The 18,174-nt window shown below is 41.1% G+C and overlaps 1 protein-coding gene across 2 annotated transcripts in view; it reads left to right on the plus strand.

Annotated features, from left to right (window-relative positions):
* Positions 1-18,174, plus strand: part of MAPK14 (mitogen-activated protein kinase 14) — a 58,994-nt gene that overhangs the window by 790 nt on the left and 40,030 nt on the right. For both annotated transcript variants that reach the window (XM_075910336.2, XM_075910335.2), the window contains exon 2: positions 11,342-11,471. In XM_075910336.2, the coding sequence (XP_075766451.2) occupies positions 11,342-11,471 (130 nt within the window). The remainder of the gene's footprint in view (positions 1-11,341; positions 11,472-18,174) is intronic.

The following is an 18,174-nucleotide window of genomic DNA, read 5'->3' on the forward strand; positions in this document are numbered from 1 at the left end:
CTCGCTGGGGACACCCCTCAGCTCGCTGGGGTTCATTCCCCGCCTTCTGCCCCCGATCTGATTGAATCGGCCTTGCCCACGGGGGATTTTCATCCCTGGGTTAGTGGAGAAACCGCTGCAGAACTAGTGTCTGGCTGGTGCTGTGCCCCAGATGGCACCGCATGACAGGGGCTGGTAAACGCAATTTCAGAGTCTTGTCTAATATTCCCTCTAGTCTTTTCTGTTCATGTACCATTTTTTCTAACCATGGGCTGAATAAATTTGTATGTGAACCAAGACATGTAGAAGTGGTGAGGGAGCTCGGAGGCGGCCCGAGGTCCCTTGAGGGGAGGTGCAGACCTGTCCCCTCTCTAGGTCCCTAAGTCCCCACCACATCATTGGAAACAAAACCTAGCTGTAAGCACTGTTAATCAGCTCATTGGCATTGAATCTCTTTAGTACAGTTTACAGGGAACACTCCTCTTGTCCCCCTTTTCCTCCAGGATATTAATGCACAAACTTTCCTCCTCCCCCACTTGAGTTACTGAAAGGTGGAGTGTGCCAAATCCCTGCAATTTGCTTTGTAGAACAGGATGACAGTTTCATCTTGGAGCTGCAGAACAAGTTGCATTTGGGGTAACTTTAAAGAGTGATTGGTTGTTATGTGACAATGAGATGGTGGAAAAGGTTGTGAGGTTCTCTTTTTTGCCTTGCCAGCAGTGCTTTTACAGGTAACAATTGGGCATGGGAGGTTAACAGAGGGGAAATTTTGTGGTCTTTCCTGATTGAGAAAATTAGGCATTAGTCCTGCTGTCAGATCTGTGAAAGCGTGGACATAACCCCAAAGAAAAATATTCTGGTCTTTAATCCTTAGTTAAACTAATACAGATAAGATGTGTATAACCAATACACACAAGACGTGTATCTATAGTTTGAATTGCTTGTAATTACAGCAGCATAATCAAAGATGCTGAGCTCCCATGGTATATCAAGTATTTTTGCTCATTTGCTAATGCAACAGTACTTATTAGTTTTGTTCTTCAATAATATAAAAAAAGAAATGAGTTGATCTACTTGACTATCCTCAGTGGTGTTGTCAAATCACAGTGATGCATGAAAGCTTTTTTAGGTGTCTTTACCGTTTTTTAAAAGATACATTAATGCTGTATGAACACATTTAGTGTCTAAAGATTTTCACCCACTATGTCAAACCCCGATAAAGATTTTGTAATAGTGCTTCCACACAATGGTCTCCTAATTTGTGATGTGAGCATGCATTAATGAAGTTATATGCAATTTGTAAATTTATACCTATAGTGCAGGGCTCACAGTAAATATGAATGAAGAAAAGTAATTGCTATGTATATATTGTAGCTTTAAAAAAACCTGTCAGATGTTTGCTTTTAAAAAAGGCTGATTATATTCTACAATATTGTTCCATTTAAATAAGATCTATTAAAACTGCTTTGTTTGTAGTAAAGTATATTAAGCATTTGTCTTTTATACTTTGTATAAAGGTTAAACAGGTTCTAGCAGCATGAATAATTGGTATGACAGCTGACTAACCGAATGCATTCCCCCTAAATTTTTGGTATAGAAATGCTAAGTGTAATTGTAGTACAGGCAGTCCCCGGGTTACATGGATCCGACTTACATCGGATCCCTACTTACAAATGGGGTGAGGCAACCCCGCACTAGCTGCTTCCCCCCCAGCAGACCAGGGAGACGCGAAGCTAGCCCCGCCCCCCCAGCAGATCAGGGAGATGCGGAGCGGCTTTTCTCAGCAGACACCTCAGCTTGAGAATAAAGGATTGAGGGAAGTGAGGTGTGGGAGAATAAAACTGAGCTCTGGAGAAATGTTTGGCTAGAGTTTCCCCTACAATATGTACCAGTTCCGACTTACATACAAATTCAACTTAAGAACAAACCTACAGTCCCTATCTTGTACGTAACCCGGGGACTGCCTGTACTGTACTAAGATAAGAGCTTGACCTTGCTGGTTGATGATTATTTCCTGAGATGATGAGTTGAGGGTGCTCAGTGCCTTGCAGCAGGGTCAACACTAGAAATATAATGAGCAAGATCTCCTCCTACTTCCAAACCCCCATTGTGCTTTCAAAAAAAAAATGCTTGCATTACTTAAAAATATTTCCTTCCATTACCCATATAACATAAGGATTTGCATCATTAACTTCCTGTTTCAGAGTGTCGGAACCTTCAGAGATTGTGCAATTGCATTAGTAGCAGAGTAAGCTGTATTTTCTGTTGGAAGCAGCTTCAAACATGTAGCTGATAGTTGCTGATTATCAAAGTTTATTGAATTCACAAAAGGATTTGCTCCAGTGTGGCACATCTTTTCCTTCCTGATCCTAGTATAAAGTCCCTGTGTTGACTGAAGCATCAAATTAATTTTCATTGCAAATACAGGATTATGATTTTAGTGTGATTAACATCCTCAAGCCCGAAAACTCCCCGCACAGTGATAGAGATGAAATGTATTATCACCCGTCACTATGTGCATACGACAGTGAGGGGGTTAAACAAGATGAATGTCTTGATTGTTATTGAGAAGACTCTTTCCCAAACATAAGTAACTGAACTGTCAGGTAGAATTGTATAGTGGTTCCCAAACCTTTTTAGATCTTGGAGCGGAAAAACCATTTACAAACTTTTGATGGACCAGTAACATTTATTTGCATTCTTGCATATTCATGATGCAAATGAGTATGCAAATAAAATGTTCCTAGTCTGCCAAAATGTACCCCAGCCCCGGCCTGCTGAGCCGACACGAACAGCTGGCTTCAGCTGTGGCAGCCGCCCACCACGTTGGCCTGGAGCAGCCAGCATAGGTGGAGCCTGGCAGTGTGCTGTAGCCCGACATCAGTCTACGGAGCAGTGGTTGGGAACTGCTGGATTACTGTTCCCTAAATTATAGGGCACAGTTGTTCTTACGTCTCATCTTTGACTTAAAGAATAGATGGAAGATGTGTACTTAAGATTTGGAGATACAAGATGGACAGATCAATTTTCAAAAGTCTAGGAAGCAGTGATGTAGTCAGTGAAGTTGCCTACACAAAATTATGAAACCATGTCAGTAACACCTGTTGTGTGAAATGTTTATGCTGCCTACTCCTGCAACAATTTAGCTTTTTTATGTAACCTAGCTGTTTGATTTCTTCTTATGCACTCCCATGAAGTGCAAGCTACAAACATGTTGGCATTGGTGCCTTCTGGGGCTCCTGAAACCCCATTTTAGAATGCCTCTTCATGGTTGTAGGTATAGGATATTATGGTTCCAAATGTAAGGTATTTCACTGGAGAAAGGAATTGGGGAAAAGTGACTAAATGATGCTGATGCAACTCTTGTGACTTCCTGACCATATTGGGGAGAAATAGATCCAAACTAAAAACTGTCACTGATGTTTCAGCATCTTGATTGGCTTCTACAATGTGTTGAACATCTGTTGTGTGTAGATATGAAGTGTTTTACAGCACTGCAAAAGGTGTTCCAAGCAATGTGTTTTTACAAATGTATTCTAGGGATGTCAATGTGTAGTCGACTACCTGATTAATGGATAAGCCTGGGTTTATCCTATCAACTACATGCATCTCCCCCCCCTTCTCCCCCTGCTGCCTCTCTGTATCAGAGACATCGAGTTGGGGGGCACGGAGATGGAGCCATTGTGGCTTTTAAGCTGGCTCCCCTCATGTGCTGGCTCCTGCAGAGCTGCCTGCCCTCCTCCTGCCACCTCCCACTGAGGCTGGAGCATGAGGGGGCAGGTAGGAGCTGGCATGCACAGAGAGCCAGCTTTTAAGATGGCTCTCCATATGTGCTGGCTCTGTGGAACTGTCTGCCCTCCCTTTTGCTGCCTCTCAGAGAAGCAGCGAGGACGGGAGGGGCAGACAGGAGCAAATACATGTAGGAAGCAGCTTTTATGCCAGCTCTGCATGCATATCAGCTCTTGCAGAGCTGTCTGCACCCTCCCCTGCCCCATGTGTAAATATGTAACTGCTAGAATTTCAAGGAGGGATGTTAAATATCAGTTAATTGAATAGTTGATTAACCTCATGAATTCTTATTGGTTCCTCAACTGTTCTCTAGTCCCTGGGGGCAGGACCAGCAGCCAGTGTGCTCCCACCCCACTCCTGAGGAGCCCTATGCCACTTTGTGCTGCCTCTGTATCAGAGGCAGCAGTATGGGGTGCCAGGCGGGAGCTGGTCTGCAATGGGAGCCAGTTTAAAAACCAGGTCCCCTCACAGACCGGCAGCCTGTCATCCTGTGCTGTTGCCTCTGATACAGAGGCAGCAGTGCAGAGTGGCAGCAGCCCTTGTCCAGAATGGGGTGTGAGCTCCTGGACCCAGCACGAGCCGGAACTGAGGCTGCCTGGCTCCTAATATACTTAAAATGCAGAGCCGCAGTGGAGGTAGGTCCTGGACCCAGCCCAAGCCAGGACTGAGATGGGCTGCTGGCTAGCCTGCAAAAAATTTACTGGCGGGAAGGTAGGGGTAATGTGTGTAGTATATAGTATTAACTTGTAAGCTTTTGTTTATCAAATGTGAAAGTGTTGCCAGGAGCATGGGACCAGCGGGGGACTCAAGCAGTCCCACTGACCTCATGCTCCCCACGGCATTTCAAATCAGCAGTGCCGCATGGAGCCCAGGACTCTGGATTCCACGTGGTGCTGCAGCTTTGAATCACCCCTTTCTTTTCCCCCCTACCTCTTTCTGATAGAGGCAGCAAAGGTGGGGGGGAGGGGAAGCTACTAGTCAATTAGTGTGTCACTATCCGATAAGCATTTGCTTATTGGATAGTTGACTAGTTGTTCACATCCCTATTAATTGACTATTATATTACATCCCTGATTTCAAGCAGTTACACATTTACACAAATACCAGATGGTTAAAATACCTAATGTATACAGGGCCTTAATCCATAAATGTCCTCTTAAAGGCCATACTTAGTTTGGGAAATAATTTTATAAATTATGTGTACAATACTGAGTTTGATTTTTGACTAATTTTTGACAACTGATAAAGTATCAGATCCCGACTCTGAGTTTCTTTACATACATAGCAAGTTCTCTTTAGCTATAAAGAAAAAAAAACTACTGCAAATTTAAGGAAGTGTAAATGGAAAATTTATAAGGGGAAATTAAGTAAAAACCTCAAATGTCTTACCAAATAGTTTGCAAAATCATTGCTACTTAAGTATTTTTGGAATAGCATCCATCTTCACTCTCGCCAATCCATCACCAAGGTATCTGAGTGCCTTTCAAATAAAAACAATAATAAAATGGAAATTATTCTTTTTACCTTTCCAACCTGAAGGAGAAATAGCTTCATTAGTTTATAGGGTGAAGTATCCATGTGGGGATTGCATGTTAAACTGTGAAAGATTAGCCAAAAGAAATGAGTATGGGAGGGACTTTGAAGAGAGCAAGATTGTTTATTTCATTGGGGGAGAAGAGTGTTTCAGGTGAGGGGTGTGGCATGAAAGGAGCCATAGAGTTCAGTGGGAGGAGCCTGAAAATATTTTAGTAAGGCTGGTGGCATGCAAATAAGGGTGTAGTGGCAGAAGACAAGTCATACACATGGGGAGGAGGTGGGCAGAGTCTTGACAATGAGGTCAAGGAGTTTGAACTTGAATTTTAAGAAGTGTAGAGTGAGTCATTTCTCATCCTGAAGTACCTAGTGTAAAGCAAAGTAATATTTATGGGTAATCTGGTATTGTAGCTTTTTGCAAACTGGTGCTAACTTAATATGATCAAACACAGTCTGGGAAGAGGTGCTGAAATAAATGCCTTTTTATAGCTAAGCGCTGAATGTGTGTTAATTGCCAAACATACAGTGACTGCACTTGTGAGTGACTGTGGTTTTAGTAATATATAAACAGGACTCTCAGACATTTTGAGGGCCTTAGATTTCCTGTTTGCACAATGGGGTTGTTAGTCTTTAAAAAATGACCAGTTATCTTCAAGACAAAAAAGAGGCTACTGCTAAAACTTGGTCAGTAGAGTAGCATGTTTGCTGGCATGTTTGCTTGCATAGCCGCTAGTGATAATCAGAACAACCTTATTGGTAGCTAAACTTGAGAATGATAATTGGTTATCCAATTTCTAAACAAACTCTACCTGAGTTGCCAGTTCTTTATATCGGACCCCTGAAAAAACTTTGACACAGTAGTTCTCTCGATTTGTTTTGTAGTTGTTTTTCAAGGGTTTAAGTGACATACAGTCACAACTCAAAAGTGATATGTAATCTGGTAAGTTAGAAAGTAATGAAGCAATTTCCTGAATTGCATCTTAGAAATTGTGAATCTTAGAAACTGTGATTCAAGATAGATATGTAAATACTAAACTCATGTTTCTTTCTAAAACATAGGATTTGAAATGTCTGTTTTGTGTAAGGAGGTTCTCTTCTTCAACCATCTTTTTCAGCTGAAATATACTGCATTTTAAGGCTGTGTATAACACGGTGGTAACAACACAATGGGCACCTCCCGCTGGACACTCTGGGAATTAGCTTTTCAGCTCTGGAGCACCCCCTTTTAACTGGTGTCTCACCTGCTATCTATTTTTCCCTCTACCCCTGTGTTAGGATGCACATCCCTCCCAGACCATAGCATCCTCCCCTTTGGGTACTGTCCTGCCGCAGTGCCCCCACACTCAGAATTGGATACAATACTGCAGAGGTGGCCTTACTAATGCTGGATGAGGGGGAATAATCACTTCTCTAGATCTGCTGGCAGTGCTCCTCCTAATGCACCCCAATATGCCATTAGCCTTCTTGGCTACAAGGGCACACTGTTGACTCATATCCAGCTTCTCTTCCACAGTAATCCCCAGATCTTTTACTGCTGAACTGATGCTTAGTCAGTTGGTCCCCAGTCTGTAACAGTGCTTGGGATTCTTCCATCCCACTTGCAGGATGCTGTACTTGTCTTTGTTGAACCTCATCAGATTTCTTTTGGACCAATCCTTCAATTTGTCTAGGTCACTCTGGACCCTATCCCTACCCTCCAGTGTAGCTACCTCTCCCCCAGCTTGATGCAATCCTTGCTGAGGGTGCAATCCTTCCCCTCATGCAGGTCTTTAATAAAGATGTTGAACAAAACCAGCCCCAGAACCAATCCTTGGGGCACTCTGCTTGAAACTGACCACCAACTAGGGATGTAAAATATCAAGTAATTGATTAATCGAATAGTCAATTATTCCTCCTGTAAGGAGGTTTAACGGTAGTTCAAATTAGGTGCTTTAATTCGAACTACCTAGTCCATGCCGTGTGTAGCCGTGGGCAGGTAGTTCGAACTAGGGGCATTTAAAAATGGCGCCCACCCAGGAACATGCAAATGAAGCCCGGAATCTTTAAATCCCAGGCTTCATTTGCAAGTTCAAATGCCTACATTAGCCACCCTAGTTCGAACTAAGGTGGCAGTGTAGACATACCCTTACAGTCCATTTATCCAGTCCATACTTCCTTAACTTGCTGGCAAAAATACTGTGGGAGACCATATCAGAAGCTTTACTAAAGTCAAGGTATATCATGTCCACCACCTTCCCTATGTCCACAGAGCCAGTTACCTCCTCATAGAAGGCAATCAGGTTGGTCAGATATAACTTGCTCTTGGTGAATCCATGTTGACTATTCCTTTCTTCCAAGTGCTTCAAAATAGATTCCGTGAGGATCCCCTCCATGATTTTTCTGAGAACTGAGGTGAGACTGACTGCTCTGAAGTTCTCTAGATTATTCTTCTTCCCTTTTTTATAGATGGGCACCACATTTGCCTTTTTGCAATTGTCTGGGACCTCCCCCGATCTCCATGAGTTTTCACAGATAATGGCCAAAGGCTCTGCAGTCACATCTGCTACCTCCCTCAGATGTATTAAATCCGGTCCCGTGGATTTGTGCATATCTAACTTTTCTAAATAGTTCTTAACCTGTTCCTTCTCCACCACGGACTGTCCGCCTCCTTTCCCCAGCCTTGCTCTAAATCAGAAGCCTCTAGCTTCCCTGGCAGGCGAGGCAGCCCGTGGATGTAAAACTGGGTTGTGCTCCCCTGTGGAGTGCAGAGAAATGTTCAGAGGGGCAAGACATGGCTCCTGCTCTTGGGGAAGGATATAAATGTAGGTAAGGGGAGCATAACCAGGGCTCGACAAATAATGCAGTCTACTCGCCTGTGGCGAGTAGATTACAACCCGCAAGAGCCGGGTTCGGGCGATCTGCGCATGCGCAGAACAATCTGTCCATGAGTAGATCGCCGGACAGCGCGGCTGGCAAGCAGGGCTCACTGCGGTTTGGCGAGCCCTGAGCATAACCATGATAAGTTTGGGGACCACAGCCCTAATAAATGTAAGCTCTTCAGAGAGGGAACTATCTAGGACTATGTCTACACTATCACTTAGTTGATATAACTTATGTCACTCAAGGGTATGAATAAGCCAGGCCCCTGAGCAGCATAATTACACTGACCTAAGCGCCTGGGTCTAGAGCTGTGTCAGCAGTAGATCTTCTTCTGTAGAAATCGTTGCGGCTGCTCGTTGCGAGTAGATTAATTAAGTTGATGGGAGAGCATTCTCTCCTGTTGGCTTAGAGGGGGTACACTAGAGAGCTCACAATAGCATGGCTACATCATGGCACCTGTAATACAGTACTCTAAGCTCTGTAGTGTTCTTATAGCCTAAACAGCTAAAACAAAGCCTGGGTGAGATCTTTCTTTAAAGCTTTCTAGCTTACTGCTCTTTTCCATAAAGGAGCCTAATTGTAGAGAACAATATAGAAGTGTTTTTAGGATAAAATATTTTTCAGTTGGAGGAGCATATTGAAAAGAAATATTTAGAGCGTAGGGACGTTAGTTTGGGACAGGATCGTTAGTTTGGTTCTAGGTTGAATTACGATGGCTAAGATTTTATTTTGGAGCTGTGAAGTATATTTGGAAAACACTTCATCCCTCATTAAATTGATACTCCTGTGTATAGATTTTGAATTAATTTTTTTTCTATTTTTAAAGTTTTCATGGAACTGTAAAATGAAAATGGTATTTGAAATATTCCTTTGCAGGGTTTGCTACTTCAATATTGATGCATCGTAATTGTGCATGAGAACTTGAGATGAAATGAATCAAAACAAAATGAAACCATTACTGGTTTATTTTGACTGTCCGGTTAGTGAAGTGTAGGAAGTACATTAATACACATAAATGATGAAGAGCATAGTACATTTCAAACACATTTTGAATAACCCAAAGCAATGTTAGTAATTCAACTACAGCAGTCTGAGGATTCTGTGATCTCCTGTAGACTTTTCCAGCTCTATTTCCATATTTCTTCCTGTGAGCTGCAGACAGGGCTACTGCTCTTCTACAGAGGAAGACTGAAAGTACTCCTTTCATATCACGGTAATACAAAATAGAGAATGTATAGAAGACTATCTTTGCTGCATGAAAAAAAAGTTAGGTGTTTGGCTGCATAGTTGCCCAGTTTTTCATAATCTTCTTTTTAGCACTTGGAGTAGAAAGTATGCATGGATTTTAATAGGGGTATTTTTCATAAATGAAATGTAGCAGGTTACACTAAGTATTGTGACTTCATTTTATAGAAGATAAATACACTATGTTTGGAAGTGAGTTATATTTAATTTTTATTTCTGACTTTAGTATGCATATGTTTTTCTCCTGAGACTTCTCTTCTGTAGGATGTGGTGATGGACTTTCCATTACTGACCTTGCTTCCCTCTTTGAACTTGTAAACTTGAGCTTTCCCTTCCTTTTCATGATTATGAAGGGAAATGGTTTGTATGGATTTCATGTAGAAATGAGAGGCAGGCCGGTTTGAATAAAAGTTCTATGAAATGAACAAATGATTTCCCAATACTCCTGGCATCTCTTCTACTTTCTGCACCCTTTCTCCATTATTTTACCGTTGAGTATAAAATCATCAGTTTCACATTTTCTTTCTCTTTTTTTAATAAAGCAGAAGAAGCTAGATTCAGACATAATCAAAAAGGGAAAGGGAAATTTAGTTGTTCATAGTAAATAGCCATCTTTTGTTGGTGCCTAGATTCCAAAATTCTCAGGGCTCTGGAATATTTGTGTAGGGATGTATTGTAGGTTTAATAGAATAATGCTTTTCATATATGTAAATATCTTTTGTGATGACATTCAGGATGGATTGATCGAAATCAAAAGTGAATTAAAACAGCTGGCATGAAATCTTGATTGTAAATAATCAGTTTTAATCTTGTTTTGCATTTGTACCTTTTTTTCCCTGAAGAGAAGATGAATCGCATTAATTGATAACCATTAAAACATGTATTTACAACTAAGGTATAGTCTTTACATACATTTGGTACTGTTTTTTGCTAAGCAGGAAGATACATTACATCTGGACACATTTTTAAACTGTTATATAGCTTAACAGACACTGAGACTCTTCAATTTTTATTTGTTTTATTTTGTTAACAATGGTGAATGATGTATTTTTTTAATTTGTAAATTAACTTTTTATTCTTGATTCATGTCAAGTTCTATTTGGATGGAAGCTGAAATTTATTTAAAATGACCAAAAGAGTTATGCTTTGATTAGTGAAATAAAATTGCTTTAAATGTGCTGATACATATGAAGAATTTATCAAAATGTATTTTTCATTTAAAATAAACTTTTATTTAAAAAAGTAGCCTACATAGTTATTGAATTGACTTTATCTGTTTACAATATCCTTCAAGATTTTAGAACTAGAGATTGTAAGTGGGGGAAAAAAAAGCTCTCCTGCTTTTTCAGTTCTCAATCTGTTTCTTAACTTTGAGCTAGTAATTGACCTGAACTAGTTGAATTAAACTGAAATGAAGTTTCCGAAAAGATTTGTCGTCATTCTCTGAAATGCTCGAGGAAGCTTGTAGAATGCTTCCTTCTAAATTACTAGTTTTTACAAGCCCAGACTCTGCAGCTAAAAAAGACTTGAAGACTTTGATTATCTCTTGGAATATTGATTTTTTTTAAAAAATGAGACTGCATTTGTGATTGTCACATCTTAATTCCAAGTACATTAAAATGTTATGTACAAATGCTTTTAGGATATGCAACAGATGGTTTTCTTAAAGTACAGTGTACTCCTCTCTTCTTCAAAACCCCTTTCCCTGCCACTAATCCTGATGCAAAGGGTTCACCTTGTGATTTTCCACTTTTCCTTTGAAACAAAACATAGGTGTGGAAACGTGGCTTTTTAAAATGTGGCACAGGGTATTTAATGAATTAATTTCAATGGGAAGAGTGGAAAGTGGGTTATTTTGGTCTCACTATGTGGTTACTACTTTTTAAAGTATTTTTATAGTATATTTGGTAACTTTATTTTATTTTTTTAATTGTAGCTCTGCCTTTGACAGAAAAACTGGGTTGCGAGTGGCTGTGAAAAAACTGTCTAGACCATTTCAGTCCATCATTCACGCCAAAAGGACCTACAGAGAACTACGGTTACTTAAACATATGAAACATGAAAATGTAAGTTCTAGGAGATGCCCAGAGACATGCAGTATGTGGGGAACTGAATATTGATCAAATTCAGATGATCCAGTAACAGAGAAACTAACTTTCAGAATGACTACATTAAAAGTCTTGTACTAGAAGACTTTGGGTATCAAGTAAAATGTTTTTAGTACTTTGAGAAAATGAGATGTCAGAAGAATGGATATGTTTTTAGTATAAAATTGGTCAAATTCTGCTACAAGTCTTTTTCGTTTTGCTGATTTGTAGGATGTTTAGTAGGTGTTGGGAAGGAGGACGGAGGGAGAGGGCAACAGTGTACATGCTTTTGAAAGCGACCATATCTCCTCAGACTAACCTGATTGAAAACAGAAGATGGAAGAAGTTCCTGATTATTTGTAGTTGATTTTGAGTGCTAAGTATATTTTAGTAGGTTTATAGAAGATCCTTAATAGTAACAAATTGATCTAGATTCCAGTAACTCAGTGAAAGTTAACTGTTAAGGCATTTTGAGAGCTCTAACTTTCAGTGATGAAGCAAGACTTTCAGTGTAACTGTTTCATAGTAAAGCCTCAACTTAATGCAGTATTTTACAGTAATATACACAGGTATTAAGATGAGCCTAATTGGTGTCTGTTCCTCTTTAACTTTTGTGCTTTTAACATGTTACAGTATTCTATGATGCTTGGTTTCTTCTACTGCTGTGTCAGACTTTTCTTGTGAGGAAAATTAAATGACACTTCACTTTCCTCTTGCTTTGCCTGTTCTAATCAGGGTTTCAATAGTACTACTGAACACTGGTGGCTCCAAATGCTCATTTTAGCATTAATTGTCACTGCTCTTGCAAAGATAGATGCAGGTTTCGTGTCTTGAGACTAGGGATGTTAAAATTAGATTAATCAACTAATCAAATGGTTGATGGAATTTCCATTGACTATTCAATTAGTTGATAAGGGTGCTTCCACTTTGAAATGTAGCAAGAGTCTGCCCGGCTGTTTCTACATTTCAGAGGCAGAAGTGCCATGCCATGTTCCGCCTTTGAAATAAAGACAAGCCCCCATCAGGGACTCTTGTGCATTTCAAAGATTGAAATGCCTCATGGAGCCTGGGGCCAGCGGGGGACTCCCTGTTCCCCTTGCTGGACCCAGGCTACATGCCATGCTTCCACTTTGAAATGTACAAGAGCCCCAGCAGGGACTCTTGTACATTTCAAAGGTGGAATGCTGTCAGTGCGCCCTTGCTCCCTCCCATGGAGCTGAAGGGAACCGGCCTTTAAGGCAGCTTCCCCCAACACCCTCTCCTCTTCTCCCCCCAACTTGCTGCCTCTTTATGATAGAAGCAGCAAGTGGGGGAGGAGGGAGCAACGACTAGTTGAATAGTTGCTTACATCCCTACTTGAGACATGATGACTTATCTTCCATGATGCTAGGATCAGGAAGAGGCTGTTTGTTTTATTGTGGTCCCCCTGGGTAGGTTTTATTGTGAATTCTGTGCCTGTTCAGCTGTTGCATTCTTCACTGATGTAGACTGTCTTTGGCCTGACTTCATTATTTGTATTACAGCAGGTGTGAGTCAAGGATCATGGCCATTGTAGGAACCATAACCTCCAGTTTTGCTCTTTTTTCAGAGAGCTCAGACTCTAGCTTAAGGGAGAAAAGCGTAACCTTTGGACTATAGCATGAGGGGAATTCCTCCCCTCCCCATTTTCTTTCTTGGTACCTAGACCATGAAACTGAGAGAATATAAACACTATCTTTCATATGCACTAAGGATGTTAAGTATCGTGTAATCAACTAATCAAGTAGTCAATGCATTTTTGCATCGACTATTTGATTAGTTGATAGGGCGGCACTGCCCCTTTGAAACGCCACAGCAGCATTTCAAAGGGGCAGCATCACACAGCTGATTGTGGGCTCTACGTGGCGCTGTCCCGTGGAATTGCTGCCACAGTGTTTCAAAGCAGCAGTGCTGCATGGCGCCTGGGGTCAGCTGGGGACTCCACGGCAGTATTTCAAAGGGGCAGCGCAGCGCAGCGCAAAGCCCAGGTCCGTCCCCCTTGCTCCCTCTGTCTGATAAAGACAGTAAGGGTGGGGGGGGGGGGAAGGAAGCCCTTAACATCCCTAATACGCACTGCACTTCATTCCATTTCCTGCATCTTCAAATCCCTTCATTGGTTTTCCATTGCCTCTGTATCAAGATCAGGTCATCTTCGTGTTTAAGGCTCTGCACAACTCCACTTCATTTAATTTCTTCTCTTCTTGCTTTCTTCCTTTTTTCCTCTGCTTTGGCCACACCATCTGTCTTATTGCCTTTTCCACTTTCATCACTGTGCCTCTTGTCATGCTGTCCTTTCTGCACAGAATTTCTGCCAAGCCACTGTGCCAAACATCTACTTTCTTTTGGCTCCCTTGGAAATCTTAATAGTGCTGTTGTGTATCTATTATAAAAAGATTTATTTGCACTAGTATGTGATAAATTGATCTACCCTGATCATTGGTGATCTGTTGCGTTAGTTTAAAAAAAAAGTATGTGATTGTAAGCTCCTTTTGACAGAGACGTTGTCTGAGGCCAGGTCTACATTAAATACTTCAGTACAAGTACATCACACGGGGTGAAAAATCCACACTGCTGAGTGACATAGTTATATCAACTTTAACTCCTTGTATAGACAGTGCTGTGTTGGCATGAGAGGTTCTCCTGACATAGCTACTGCCTCTATAGAGTTGGAGTGCTTAAGATGATGGACGAACTCTCAGCTGTCAGTTTAGAGTAGGGGTGGGCAATAATTTTCACGGGGTGGGGTGCGGGGGGCGGCACTTAATGAATTTTGGTATATGGGAATGGGCTGACTCAAACCCTGGAAGGGGTGGGGTCTGGGGTGGGGCTGAGGACTAGTTTCCCCTCTCCCCTGGGTTGTCTAGGGCCAGAGGCTTTGAATTAAAACACAGCAAGGACTTGCAGCTCCCGGTGTTGCCTAGCAGCTGCCTGGGGCTGTGGTGGCTATTTAAAGGGCTCATGTCTCCAGCCCATGTCGGGGTAGTGCCACAACCAGGAGTCCTTTAAATAGCGGCAGCAACCCTGGACAGCTGCCAGGCAATGCAGTAGTGGCAGCACCGTGAGCCTTTTAAATTGCTTCTGTTTAAAGGGCTCACGGCTCCAGCCTATCCCAGGGTAACACCATGACTGGGAGCCGTTTAAATAGGATCCTGCTGCCTGAGCCACCATCTGGAAATTCGATGGCATGGGCAGCTGGATGTAAATAGAAAGTGGCCGGAAGCAGTCTGTGGGCCCAATCAAAATGTAAGGCGGACCACATCTTGCGCAGCCCTGGTTTAGAGAGTCATAACCAGAAGCGGCACAGCCATGTTGATTGTAAGTTTGTGGTGTAGGCCTGCCCTTACTATATTGTGCATCACTTAGGGGGTGTGTACACAGCACCCTTACCTTGAAATAAGCTATGCAATTTGTGGTATGCAATTGCAAATTGCATAGATTATTTCAAGGTTATTTTGAAATAGCTTATTTGAAAATTTGGCATTGTTTACGCAGAGCCAAATGTCAAAACAAAGAGCTATCCTGATAAATCCCTTTAATGCTCATAGAATGAGGGTTACAGGGATGCTGAATAGCGCTCCCGTTATTCTGAAATATATTTAGACTTAATGGGCCCGTTTAAAGATGCGGAATTGCTGTTTCAAGATACTTCCAGTATCCTGACATAGCCCTGCTGTCTAGACGTAGCCGGAGTGTGCTGTTGATAATCAATAAGGTACATTATTTTTGAAGCTAGATACAATTTTTGAAGAAAATAAATAGCAGTATTTCTACTCTCTCTAATTTCTTGTGTTGTACGAGAAGCCTGAAATTTGGTACTCTGGAAGGGTGGATCAGGTAGTATCAGATGTTTCTTGCAACCTTAATATCCTTTGCAAAAATACTTTCCAACTTCTGTAATGTAACTTCTCTGAATAGGATGCAGCAAGTCTTAGCAAGTTGGAAAGTTAAATGTAAACAATTATCCCAATCTGTGTTGAACTTCAAATACTGCATGTCTTGATTAATACTCTCATTTGTGCAGTATGTATATGTTATGGATTATTTTATTTTCTCATCAAGTTATGCCATGAACTCCCCCAACTAGTAACAAAAATGGATATAGTTCTGACTTGTTCAGAATACATTCTTGGCATCCTGGAAATGTGTGTAATTTCTATATTGTCCCAGTACAAGGTCTGGTTTTGGGTGACTAATTCTCATTCACTGCAGCATCAGCGCTGTACGCTATTTTGAGGCAGCAAAATCACATGGTTGAACGTTCTCCAGCTTTTTGTACAGCTGTCAGAATGTTAAGAGGGAGAATTCAAATGTATATTTTATATGAGCTTTTAAGTTGACATGAAGAGAATTCCTGAAATTTTGGCAGTAAGCTGAGTCCAACCCAATTCCAATTGCATTGTCTTTTATCTAGTGAAGAATTAACATCACCAGACAACTTAATTCATGAATTCTCTTGTGCTTTTTTTACTTGAATTTCTCATGTTGTTTTTCATTCTAGTATGTGTAGTCGGCCACCAGCCACCTTACTCAGCTGCTGGTATTGCCCAAGGCTGTGATGCTTCAGCAGTCTTCTTGGTGTTGCTAATATAAGTGGAACTTTTAAAACACCTGCCTATTATGAAGAATATTCCAACAGCACCTAGTTCATAAGGGTAAAGCTCTAAAGTTGATGGTATTGCTCTAATGCAGGGGTGGGGAACCTAAGGCCTGGGAGCCAGATGTGGTCCCCAGGCTTGCCTGGATTCGGCCCCTGAGGTTTGGGATTCCTCCTGCAGCATTGGGGAACCCATGCTAGCACTGCAGTTCCGCAGGCCTGGAGCACACAAAATCTATTAGCCTAGTCTCCTCTAGGCTCTTGTGTGTGAAAGGAATGTGGGGAGAGAATGTGGGGAGTGTCTTTCTCCTTCACATCAGTTGTGGGATCACATCAGTGAGGGTTTGTGAGGTTGTTTTTTTGCTTTTCTGCTTCTCACTTGTGTGTGGTTCCCAACTGATTTTTTTTTTCTGTGGGTCAGCAGTCCCTGACCCAAAAATAATAATATGGAGATTTACCTATCTCATAAAACTGGAAGGAACCTTAAAAGGTCATTGAGTCCAGTCCCCTGCCTTCACAGCAGGACCAAGTATCATCCCTGACAGATTTTCCCCAAATCCCTAAATGGCCCCCGCAGGGATTGAACCTCACAACCCTGGGTTTAGCAGGCCAATGCTCAAAAACCACTGAGCTATCCCTCCCCCCGCACTAATGGAAAAAAGGTTCCCTGCTCCAGCTCTAATGGAGAGACACACCTATCAAGATTCTCTTAAAACTTTTTGGGATTTTTTTGTCGTTGTTCCCCAAACTATGATGGAAACTTTACCTTGGGATAAGCATTTTATTTAACTAGCAGTCACATATTAAGATGTTAGTAGGAATAAGTAGTGAAAATTAGAGTAGAGATTTTATCACTAACTGTTTATCATTGTGTACTGCTGCATTTGCTCTTCCCAGTTCTCTTGTTTTCATTGCAGTCTTCATCTACATTCTCAGTCTCTCATTCTAACCCCTGTGCTTGGAATATTCTTCCTGTTCTGATCTGCCAGGTACCCTCTTTCCAATACATTTTTTCAAGCAAATCCTCCTTATCAGTAATCTCCATATCATTGCTCCTCTGAACTATTACCCTGTCTGGTCTCAAGACTATAAATTCTTTTGAGTAGAAAATAAATGTCATATATTGGTAAAGCATATCAAACTTCTAATGCTATATAGATTTACTTCTCAGCAAATCCATTAAGTACTCAGTAGTACTATCATTTTCAGAACGTTGCATTCCTCGTGCATAAAAACGGTTGAAGTGTAATACTGAACTGAGCTTTAACTGCTGAACCTGAAATATCATATCCATAATATTAGTGTTCTAAAATGGAATTATAAATCCGTATTTTGGTAATTTTGTTTCACATAGCTTAATCTGTGAAATATTTTATAAAATGAATCACATATGGGTACCATGATACTTATATGCTCTGATTGGATTTTGGTTTCTTTGAGGTTGTTTGCATAGGGTTACATAATTGGAAGCAGAAATGTAATTTGAGATCATAACTGTTTTCCTAAACAGCCACTATGTGAGATTGCAATCATTGACTATAGGAAAAGCTGCTTTCACTGAGCATATCCTGCTGTGAAATATCTGTGTTACAAATAACTGGTTATATAATTGGACACTGGAGCATTTCACGCTCTGCTTTGTTCTTTAACCAGTTTGTGTACATCATCAGATTGGGGCCCTGAATGTAGTGGTGATTAAATTTCCTCAGAATTGCAATAATGATGCACTGCAGAAGGTGCATATGGAGTGTTGTAGATAATAGGTGGGTGTAACTTCTCTGACAAAAGGTAAGGATAGACTGTATCTTTTCATATTAAAATGTGCAGATTCAAAATGATATGGTCAGTTAGAATGGAAAAGGCAAGTACTGCCTTTTGCTAAACTAGAGATTGATGCATTGATTTGGCAGATTAATTCTCATTAATGGAAATACTAATTGAAAAAGCCTTACAGGTGTGTGATGTCTTTTATAGTTCTTCGTCCCTTGCACTATTCAGAAGGTGAATTTGTTGTTTCTTGAAAATGAAATAACACAGTAAAGGTGAACAGATGATAGGAACCAATCTATC

The sequence above is a fragment of the Pelodiscus sinensis genome, chromosome 27 (genome assembly GCF_052426305.1).
Source record: "Pelodiscus sinensis isolate ZL-2025 chromosome 27, ASM5242630v1, whole genome shotgun sequence".
NCBI classification, from domain to species: domain Eukaryota; kingdom Metazoa; phylum Chordata; order Testudines; family Trionychidae; genus Pelodiscus; species Pelodiscus sinensis.